At 27.6% G+C, this 11,415-nt stretch overlaps 1 protein-coding gene and 1 non-coding gene across 2 annotated transcripts; one reads left to right on the plus strand and one right to left on the minus strand.

Moving 5' to 3' along the window:
* The first annotated feature begins 895 nt into the window (after positions 1-895).
* LOC101496708 (probable UDP-arabinopyranose mutase 1) lies at positions 896-4,013 on the plus strand. Its single transcript, XM_004490166.4, has 4 exons — positions 896-1,399; positions 2,328-2,578; positions 2,661-2,829; positions 3,485-4,013. Exons 1-4 carry the CDS (start codon positions 1,082-1,084, stop codon positions 3,827-3,829), a joined length of 1,083 nt encoding a protein of 360 aa, XP_004490223.1. The 5' UTR covers positions 896-1,081; the 3' UTR covers positions 3,830-4,013.
* Positions 4,014-8,128: 4,115 nt separating this feature from the next.
* Positions 8,129-8,200, minus strand: TRNAD-GUC (transfer RNA aspartic acid (anticodon GUC)). The gene has a single exon. It is a non-coding gene; the product is annotated as a tRNA-Asp (tRNA).
* Between the last annotated feature and the right edge of the window lie 3,215 nt (positions 8,201-11,415).

Consider the following 11,415-nt stretch of genomic DNA (forward strand, 5'->3'; position numbering starts at 1 on the left):
ATCCAAGTATTTGTCCTAATTCCTACTCGTGCAATCCATTTCTAGATTATTACAAAAACATGAGTGTGTTGTTTTGAAATATGTTTTAACTATTTAATCAGAAAAAATTACTGAAAATAATCTAAAAACTCCTTCAAAAAAATTATTATAAATGAGAAGTTGTTTTGAATAGTTTTTCACAAAAATTATTTGTTACTAATTATCTAAGAATTTTTTTTTCACGATATGCAAACATAAAATAACTTCAACATCTTAAAAAATCGTTACTAAATAATATATAAAAGCTCATTTGTTATAGATTATTTTTTTTAAAAAAATTATTTCTTTTCATAGTTTTCATTTATTTATAGGTTTTAAAAAATATCGGAATATAAAAATAATCTAAAAACAACTTCTAATAAAAGCTGTTTTGTTTTGAGTAGTTTTTCACAAAATCACTTTTTATAACTAATTTTTAAAATAAACAGTGATAAAAAATTATTTTCATAAAAATTCATAACAAATTGAAATAAACTCTTAAAAATAATTATTTTTAAAATTAAGCTGTAATAAACCGACTTTAAATTATAGAATAACAAAATCACTTTTTTTTTTATAATATGTCATAAATTACAATAAAAATTTCGTCCTAAAATAATTGACTTATTTATAAAAAAAAATCTTAAAATAATTAACTATTTTAATTATCAATACCTTTCTTTTTCAAATGTACTATTTAATTAATATTAATTATATTATTTTTGATATTTTACTCTAGGTTAATAATGTATTGATACCTAACAAATATAACCGAAGTTGGGTTGCATGATTTGTCCACTGAAGAAAAATAGAACACCACCGACCCGTTTGTTATGCGTGTCTACTACTTAAACAGTCTTCGCTGGATACAGAAAGCGTAAACCGGTTACACTTTGGGTTCAACTCTATTCAATTCAAACGGGTCAGGCAACACGCTAAGTCCAATCCACTACACATTTATTTTCCTTTCATTTCTTTCTCACTCTATATATAGTAACGTTAACATTCTCACTGCCGAAACACACACACTTTCCGCTCCTAATTGAATCTACACACACCAACAATGTCTTCTTCTAAACCAGTACCCCTTTTGAAAGATGAACTTGATATCGTTATCCCTACCATTCGTAACCTTGATTTCTTAGAGATGTGGAGACCCTTTTTTGAACAATATCATTTAATTATTGTTCAAGATGGTGACCCTTCTAAGGTTATTAAGGTTCCTCAAGGTTTTGATTATGAACTTTATAATAGAAATGATATTAATAGGATCTTGGGTCCTAAAGCTTCTTGTATCTCCTTTAAGGATTCTGCTTGTCGTTGCTTTGGTTACATGGTTTCTAAGAAGAAGTATATTTACACCATTGATGATGATTGCTTTGTAAGTGTTTTGATTTTTTATACCCTTTTGTTTATTGTGTTTCTTGGATCGGAAAGTTTTTAACTTTGACTTCAACTTGATTGATTTGGTTTGTTTTCTTTTATGGGTTGTGAATTGAAATTCAATTGACTTTTTTGCTTTTTTTTTGGGTTTTGAATTTGAATTGGAGCTAGATCTGGATTATTTGTTTAGAGAAAACTGTAATCTTTTTTGGTCATTGAGTTTGAGTTTGAGTTTGAGATTGGAATGGCTACCTTTAGGAATTGGTTTGATTTTTGCATGAAATTTGTGTTTTAAATTTTTTAGAATTTTAGAATTGGTTTGTTTGACTTTGGAAATTGTTGAGCATTTAGAAATACATTTGAATTATGTCGGATTTGGTTGTTTAATTAAGAAAAAGAAAGCGAAATTGTTTTGTTTAAATAATAACATGAATTCGAAGTGTTCCAAGTGGAGACTAGGATTTTATGAGGTTTTTCAAACAGGAGAAATGATTTCCAAAAGAAAATGAATCTGAATCTGATGATTTAAAACACCCCTGGATCTATCCAGATTGTTAAGATTTGTCTTGTTTTTCGTAACCTTTCGACAATGATTGAGGCAAATAATGTGAACAAATCTTGTGTATTTTCTGTCAAACCTTTTCCTTTTCTTTTGTGGGTTTTTTTTGTCGACAAAGTGATTTCCAGTTAAATTGAAAGTGAATTTTCTTATCTTATTGTTTGAGTTTTCCATTTTCAACTAATGATGGAATTGTTGACTCTGATTTGATTATTTCTCTAGCAAATTATTTGATATCTGTGATTCAGTGATACTAATAAGTAATAGCAGCCTGTTGATTCTTTCTGAGACCAATATCTCGGAGTGTACTGTGTTTCATAGGAAATGTATACATGATTTCCTCAATGGTTTCTATTTCCATGTGCAGGTTGCAAAAGACCCATCTGGCCATGAGATCAATGCACTTGAGCAGCACATTAAGAATCTCCTTAATCCATCCACACCATTTTTCTTCAACACCCTTTATGATCCTTATAGAGAAGGTGCTGATTTCGTCCGTGGATACCCTTTCAGTCTTCGTGAGGGTGCCCCTACTGCTGTTTCTCACGGCCTTTGGCTCAACATACCCGATTATGATGCTCCGACACAGCTTGTCAAGCCTCATGAGAGGAACACTAGGTATGTAGTTTAGTTAGATCCTTCACTATGGTTAGGGTTTAGGGTGTAGATTCTTCATTCGCTAATGAGTATATTTTTTCAGGTATGTTGATGCTGTTATGACCATTCCGAAAGGAACACTGTTCCCCATGTGCGGTATGAATCTGGCGTTCAACCGTGAACTGATTGGACCTGCGATGTACTTTGGACTCATGGGTGACGGTCAGCCTATTGGACGTTACGATGATATGTGGGCTGGCTGGTGCATAAAGGTACATAAATCATGTCTCCCTTTTCTGGTAGCATTATCAATTGCTATTTCTATTACCAATTATAGAAGTGTCTTTTTTTATGTTTGTTTCCTCGTTTTTATCCTCTTTATTATTTACTGAAAAACAGAATGTTTTGATTACACTTGGTTTTGTACTCTACGCCTATGCACTTTTTCTGTGAATGCATTAGAGTGACCCTCCAAGCATATTCTTGATAATTTAGATATCAAATCCTCAAGATCTGAATAGATTAGTTTAATAACTACATGTCGACAGTGTATTACACTATTCTGTTCTTAAAAGTTAAAGCCATTGTATAATTGAAATATGATTGCATAGCTGTGTTAAATTTGTTTGCACTCTCGGTCTATGATTATTTCAATAGATTAATCCATTATTCACCTAGCTAGTTGCATTTTTTTTTAATCACCACTCCACCTAACTAACATGATTCACAACTCATACATGCTGCTCCATTAGGTGTCAGCTCAGTAGTAAGAGCAAGGAACATGGTTCAAATCTCTTTGGAGACTCTTGCAAAATAACCATTAGTGTTATTGTAATTAATAATTATTTTCATCTTCCTCAATTGTTTTTTTCTTAATAAAATGTGACCGACAACTCATGCGCGCCGCTTCATTGATGAATTAAACAGGTTATCTGTGACCATTTGGGATTTGGAGTGAAAACAGGACTTCCATACATATGGCACAGCAAAGCAAGCAACCCTTTTGTGAATCTGAAAAAGGAATACAAAGGTATCTTCTGGCAAGAAGAGATCATTCCATTTTTCCAAGCTGCAACCCTTTCAAAAGATTGCACCTCTGTTCAGAAATGCTACATTGAACTCTCCAAGCAAGTCAAGGAGAAACTCGGCACCATCGATCCTTATTTCGTCAAACTAGCTGATGCCATGGTTACTTGGATTGAAGCTTGGGATGAGATTAACAACTCTTCTGAAGATACTTCTTCAAACAAAGTTTCTGAGGCTGCAAAGTGAGAAACAACTTCTTGTAGTTGTGATGAGGAGATAGTAGTTTTCAATCACTTTTCGTTTTATCATCATTGTCTTCTTATTTGTTAGCATTATTGTTATTATTCTTGGTGATTTTGCTAGATTCCAGAACAATTTTATTGATATTCGTGTCGTTATTAATATTTAAATTATTTTTATTACAAGATCATCTGGATTGTATTTTTTTTCTCTCTAAACTTTCACCTCTCATCTATTTGGCCATTGAACTACAAAAACAAATTTTAATTTTATATTGAATCATATTGACAAGTGCTCTAGTGAGACGGTTAAGGAAATCAAATATGAAAAGTTTAACCTAATAAAACACAATTTTTAAATTGATTACGCATTTTTTTTCAATATAAAACTATTATATTTGTTATCTTAATTGTTCCAAAAGTACTCATTAGCATTTTCTTAATATAGGCTATGAATAGGCATTAGCATTTTCTTAATAGTTATGAATATGGAGTGTCTAATAATTTGCAAAATAATATTGTTTTTTTATTTTGTCGGAGTTGAATTCAAGACTACGATTAAACGGAAATAAATTCTTACCATGTTATAAATAAATTCTAGATGATAATAATAGAGTTTTCATATGCTCTGTATTTTTGTCGGTGTAATTTGGACTGTCCAAATTTGTGGGGTAACATTGTTGGTTTCTTTTTAAATAAGATAAATTTGACTTTATCACATTTTGTTAAGGTGGGAATGTATTAAAGTAGAGTTGGGATGTGTAACCTATTGACATAATCTAACATATACAAAATATGCCGTCTTTTAAATTATACAAATAAATTTTTTATTTTAAATTTTATAATGTTTAACTATTTTCAATTTTAATTTCGTTTCAATTATTTGTTGTTAGAGATTTTTAAAAGTTTATTATTAATTTTGTTATTGATCACATAAAGAATAAAATAATAAATTAGTGATTTTATAATTTAGATTAAGAGAATTTAAGGTTTAATTTCAAGAACTTTATATATATATATATATATATATATCACTTGAATTATTTCTTATTTGATTATTTTAAAAAAAAATTTGATTGAGGGTTTATGTTTTTCAAATTTTAATTAACTCCTTAAAAATTACACGAATTTATTAGAAAATTGAAAAGATTTAGATTTTTAATTTTACTGATTTAAAATTAAAATTATCGATATAAATATTTACAAACATAAAAGACAACTTGATGCCAAAAAAAAATATTGAAAAATTAGTTCTTCTTTTACAAAGATTTATTAAAATTGTAAGTATGTTATTAACAAATTCTGACACTGTAATATTTGTATACTAAATAGTGTAAATTCTAATAAATTTATTCAAATTAAAGGCTAAATTACAATTGTGCTCCATCTATTTGAGATATGTGTTATTTTCGTGACTTTAGTCTTCTTTTTAGCAATTTTGATTAATTTAGATAATCTATTAAAAAAAATCAAAATTTGATTTGATTAAATTGTTTTAAATATTGATTCACCTAAAATTCAATAATTAAAATCTCAATGTAACTATATATAATGCAATTTTCTTCTCTTGAAACCATTATCTCGCATTGTCGAAGAATCTTCAAATTTTATTAAATATTTTACCTTTAAACTTTTGATTTTATTTTATATGTCAAATGCATCATTGAATCTCAATTATTAAGAGTGCATTTGAATGGAGTAATTGAAAATTTTAGAGAAATTAGAATTTTAAGCAATTAAAATACTTCAATTGAATTCTTTTGATTTTTAAACTGTGTTGTTTAGATAAAACAATTGGTCTATTAAAATTGGACTATTATTATAAATATTAAAAGTTTTGAGGCAAAAATGAAAATAAATTTGGGCCAAAACTGAGTTTTTGGAAAAGTTGCTGGATTATTTTGCAAAATTAATAGATTAATTTGAAAATTTAAGGATCAATTTGGAAAAAAAAGAGAAAAATATAGGGCCTAATATAAATTTTGAAATATATAGGGTTAAAATTGTAAATTTGAAAAATCTATATGGACATTATCATGATTCACATTTTATAAAGTAAAGAGGAAATTTGAAAATTTTAGGTTTTATGTGGTACTTAAAAATTTATGAATTTAGATTTGACAAAATATCTCACGAAATCTCTTCATTTTAAATTTTTTTTAAATTGATTATCTAAATAAGATAATTTGTAATGAAGAATTTGAATTCTCTTAAAAAAATCACTTCATTCCAAACACACTTTAAAAGAATTGTGAAAGATATTTAATAATAAAATTATATTTAATTAATTTTTAAAATAAAGACACTAAAATAGCTAAAAAAACTAGATTGACTATAATCGAACATAGCTCAAACTCCAAATATCAAAAAGTGTAATTAATTATAAATTAAAAGTTGATCAAAATAATGAGGACATGCATAATATAGTTTGTGATCAATGTAGTATCGCTTAGCAACTAATTTTAATTTAATCAAAATATATATCACATTGTCTAAGTAAATTCTTGTTTTATAACTTATTTCCATGTTGTCATAAAAAATTCAACTTCAAAATACATAAATGAGAAAAAATCTGATATTTTAAAAATTGACAATAAAAATCATGGATTTAAAACTCTAAATAGCACTTAACAGCCCATCCAAAAAACTCAGGCCCAAGAAAAAATATCACAAATTGAAATCCAAAATACAAAAACTCTTATTATATTATCTTTATAAAACCACGATCTTAAAGTGTGTACTAAAAACTTAATTTAAATTTTTCGAAACATAAAAATATTTCAAAACAATTTATAGTATGAATTTTTTGGAATACAACTATTATTTTCAAATAAAAATTACAAAATCTGAATTTTTTAAAAAAGTTTCTCAGTAAATTAAGAAAATACAGAACATAAATATTATAAAGTTGTATATACCAAAAAATTTATTATAAATTTACAAAACACAATTATATTTTATGAAAAATTTAAATTTAAGATTTTCATACACATTAGTGTGTCAAAAAATTCAAATTTTAAATTTTTGGAAACATAAATAAAGATGGTGGGGTGGAACAATTATTTTTTTTGCTTTTTTTATTTGTTAAAAAGTGATAAAATAAGTAGGTGGAATAAAATGTGGAAATATAGACTAAAATTTTCGTCAAAAGATTATGAGCTGACTGGGCCCCGAGGAAAAACCACACATAAAGAATATTGAAGAAAACTTGGCTCATTAGATTTTTCTTTTCTCTTCTTTAAATTCCTTTTATATTCTGCATTTTGGTGCTTTCTGCTGGGTACTCCCTCTATTCTTTGTTATAATCAAAATGTTGAAATTTAAATGAGGGTAATTGTTAGATGATTCGTAGTTGATGGAAAAATTCTTAGAACTCAATTGTGCGAGATAAGTTCTACATTGAATATGACTAGGAAAAAATGTGAGATATATAAAAGTACTGACACACAAAGTATATTAAAATTTTTAAATGTTTAGTTTATTGTTGCCGTCGTGCTCTCCCTAATTCTTCTACATAAAAATATTAAACTTTTTTGTTTTTATTTTTTGGATATTATTTTATTTCTTATTATAAGTAATTTCTATTACTTTTCAATTTTTAATTTTACTATCTCTCAATAATTTTTTATATGATTTTCCAATACCAGTATTACATTAATTGAAACAATTTTTTATATTATTGGTTGTACAATTCAAGAAAAACTTTAAAGCGTAGTTCTAAAGAGAGAATGACGTCAAGAGGTCACAAAAAGGACGTAATAAATTTTTTTTGACTCGTATTTAATTTATTAATTAAAAATATTTTTTAAATATATATATTTTTTATTAAATTAGAAAATATTATTGACTTTAACTTATTTATGTGCAATTGGATAAATTGTTTATAACAAAGAAGGAGAACCTTGCATGCTTTTATTTAAGAGGTGAGTATTGTAAATTGAAAGAACAAAAAACACCAATTGTTTTTTAGACAATGAATACAATATCTTTTTTTTATTACTATGTAATATATTTTCACTTCTAATACAAAAAAATTGGTTAAAATGGATATATAAAACATAATATTATGTATATGTTATTCCTCCCAACTGTGATATACTCTATACTTATTATTTTTTAAATTTATATATTTTTTATAAATATTTTAAAATTTATATTTATACATTGTCTAATACTATTATGTTATGAATTTATAAAAATGCATAAGATGTTGTAATATTGCAAATTTAAATTAACGTTTTTTCTTTTGAATTAATTCTTATAATAGTAAACAAGAAACAAGCTCAGAAAAAGCAACAAAATAATTCGCCGTTGCCGGGGATCGAACCCGGGTCACCCGCGTGACAGGCGGGAATACTTACCACTATACTACAACGACTTTTTTGTTGTATTTTCTTGTATGTGTTTCATATTAGAACAATTTAACCAACTAGCAGTAAAATAATTATTTGTTAGCAAAATTAACTGAGATTGTTACAATAACTTTCTTTTATAAATGTGATTTTTCTGATACATTTATTTAAACGGCACTAGTTTATTCAGCAGAAAAATATATATTGATTTTTTAGCCATTAGAAAACTAAGATTGGAAGCTTTAGAAGGTTATAATCCAAAGAAAACTTTAATACAGCTACTCCAACTATTTTTCACAAACCTACAATAAATTGAGATTCGAAATTGTTAGCGTCATGCAATATAAAATTTCAAATTTACAAAATAAAAAAAGTTTTCCACCAATTGAATTACATCAATTAAATTACTACATCAAGTAATTCTATTAAGTATGTTTACGTGTTACGCTAAGTAACATTATGACTTGTCCACATGTTAACATTTATTTCCAACATCCCTGTTTAACATTTTCAAGCAAACTGCTCCATGAAATTTACAGTTCATAGACAAAATGCTTCATGAAATTTACAATTCATACACAAAATGCATACTCTCTATCAATTTCTATGCATATCAATTCATATACTTCGTGTACCTATACCTTCTAATTGTGGGAATGAAATTGATGTCGATTCTCCTTGTTGATCTTGTAAAATATTAATCAATTATATATGAGTGTGACATTTTATATGTTAGATAAAAAATAAAATTAACAAATGATAAATTATATCATAAAATTAGAATTTTGATCTTAGCATTGTTGTTGCATTTTTGTAGGTTAGATTGCGACATGAGGATCTTTGCATGTGTTTCTGTTTCATTTTCAAGTGCACGTGTACTTGTATCCTCTAGGACTTTTGTTGAATTTTTGTTGTTGCCATGCTTTGTTAACATTTGTGAAGGGAGAAAGAACAAGGGAGATCCTCTAAGTGATAAAGAAGCTAGAGGTGTCCTAATTGTGGTCACCACTGAGTGGTGGCGGCTGCGCCTGAGAGGCTTCTGCTGACGAGCAATTATGATATAAGTTTGGTTTTTGGACTGAGAGACCTTAGGTTTAGAGAAAAGTATATAATGAGAAAATGAATGAGTGAAAATAGGTTGAGCCTTTTGGGTTTGAGGTGCAAATAAAACATTTGAGGTTGTCAAAATGCAAAATATATAGTGGTGTTTGTGCAATTTTAGGGTGTGCAAATGTACACCCTCATCACCATGTAGATCTGCCCCTGACAGTGAGCCACCATTAGTTTTGTACCATTTTTGCACAACCTTGTCTTGACTATAACCAATTAATGCTACTAAAAGAAAAGGAAAAACAGAGATGAAGTGAGTATTCATCTCCCTTTCTTTTTAACATTTATTTTATTAATGTATCTTTGTTCGCATCTAGTTCTATGTTGACTGCACATGTGATATGTATATTTTATTCTTAAGTCTATGTAATAGGCATTCTGCCATTCTTTATAATCTATGGTAATAATCCCATGACGTATATGTGTTACAACTTGTTTTCAATTTTTCTTTTTAACGTAATAAAATAGTTTGTTTCTTTTTCTTTATTTTGAGATATAAATTATTCTATTATAATATAGTTTTAATGCATTAAGATGTTGTAACAGTGGTAAAGTTATGCAAACATAAAAATTCACAAAGATCTCTTCACTATAATTTCACTATAATAAGAACTAGGGGTGGACATGGGTCGGATACGGGTCAAAAAACCAAAACCCGATTGAATCCTCGGGTGGTACTAATGGGCCCAATCTCGTCCACTTTTTATTTCGGGCCAGTCGGGTTCGGGCCACTGGGTGACGGTTGTGAACGGGTGGGTCAAAACGGGTTGGAATTCTGGACTTTTTTGGGCTTTTCTTTTTCATTTTAAAAAAAAAAGTAAAATAATTTGACCTAACCATAAAAAATAATTTGACCTAATATATTTTGTTATATTTAAGACAACTTTGGCCCATTAAAATAAATGGTCCAACCTGCCAATCAGACTCATATTTGTTTTATAACTTTAATTTTTGTTTTATAAGTTCAATTTTTTTATATCACAATTTTTTATTACAATATTAATCAAAATATAATCCAACCAAAGATTTATTGTATTATTGTTCTCAAGACATTGCATTTACATTGGCCACAAAATCTAAGCCAAATATTAAATCACAAATTCACATTCACATGATCAATACAAATTACATTCACACAACCAATACAAATTAAAATTCTCAAGTACAAATTAAATTCACACAACCAATACAAATATTCTCAAGTATAAATTACATAAATTACATCTTAATCAACCTTATTAAAATGACAGTAATCAAAGGAATATTGCTGCACCATGAGGATTTCCTAGTGATTTCAGCAGTTTCTGCACACATAATGCAAATTAGAAGAAAAAAATAACAGTGGAATTGAAATATTTCAAAAGCTTTCTCAGTATATTTTGTATGATGTAATGAAATCTTAGCAGAAAATAATGGAAAGTTAAGAGAAGGAACATTCATAACATCTATGTTTCAATGAAATCTTTTGTAAGGAAATCTATAAGTAGTTGTAAGAAAACACAAAAGCACCTTTCAAACTCCCACATGCAAAATCAATTTACTTTCTATTTTAAACTCTATATGACATTGTCTTAGCTCTTTCAACTACACAACAATATCACCAGTTAGAGTAACTTGCTGCAAAATATTAATACAACAAACCAATCTATAAACCCTACATTTTCAAACAGAAAATAAAATATCAACATACAGTTATTAAGAGGATAACTTTCTTGTTTGACATCAGTATGCACTTTCTGAGATACTGTGATATATGCATACCATACAAACACACAATATCATATACACATAACCATACAAACATAAGAACTAGAAATTATTCATTGGTTCATAAACAACAAACTCAAGTTTTAAAAAAGATTAAAAAGAATCATAGAACTTACTTTTCTTTGATTCTAGTAGTTTTTCTTTGCTACAACAGAAAGCCTCACATAAAATAAAAGTTACAACTAAAAATTAATAGTTAAGTATTTAGAAAAATTTGAAACTAAAAGAGGCAGAAGCTATTGAAAGTAAACACTTTGACCAAAAACTTAAAAAAAACGTGCATAATACAATCAACAAAATACTCATAGAACTCTAAGCTTACATTATAGGCTTCTTGCTCTGAGCCAACAAACAAAAAAGATGC

The sequence above is a fragment of the Cicer arietinum genome, chromosome 2 (assembly GCF_000331145.2).
Source record: "Cicer arietinum cultivar CDC Frontier isolate Library 1 chromosome 2, Cicar.CDCFrontier_v2.0, whole genome shotgun sequence".
Classification (NCBI taxonomy): domain Eukaryota; kingdom Viridiplantae; phylum Streptophyta; class Magnoliopsida; order Fabales; family Fabaceae; genus Cicer; species Cicer arietinum.

What these genes read in the sequence shown, in the direction of transcription:
- LOC101496708 (XM_004490166.4), top strand. Translation starts at nt 1,082, where the DNA reads ATGTCTTCTTCTAAACCAGTACCCCTTTTGAAAGATGAACTTGATATC. An exon ending in CCTCATGAGAGGAACACTAG is followed by an intron (nt 2,579 to 2,660) that starts GTATGTAGTTTA and finishes ATATTTTTTCAG; the next exon opens with GTATGTTGATGCTGTTATGA. An exon ending in GGGCTGGCTGGTGCATAAAG is followed by an intron (nt 2,830 to 3,484) that starts GTACATAAATCA and finishes TGAATTAAACAG; the next exon opens with GTTATCTGTGACCATTTGGG.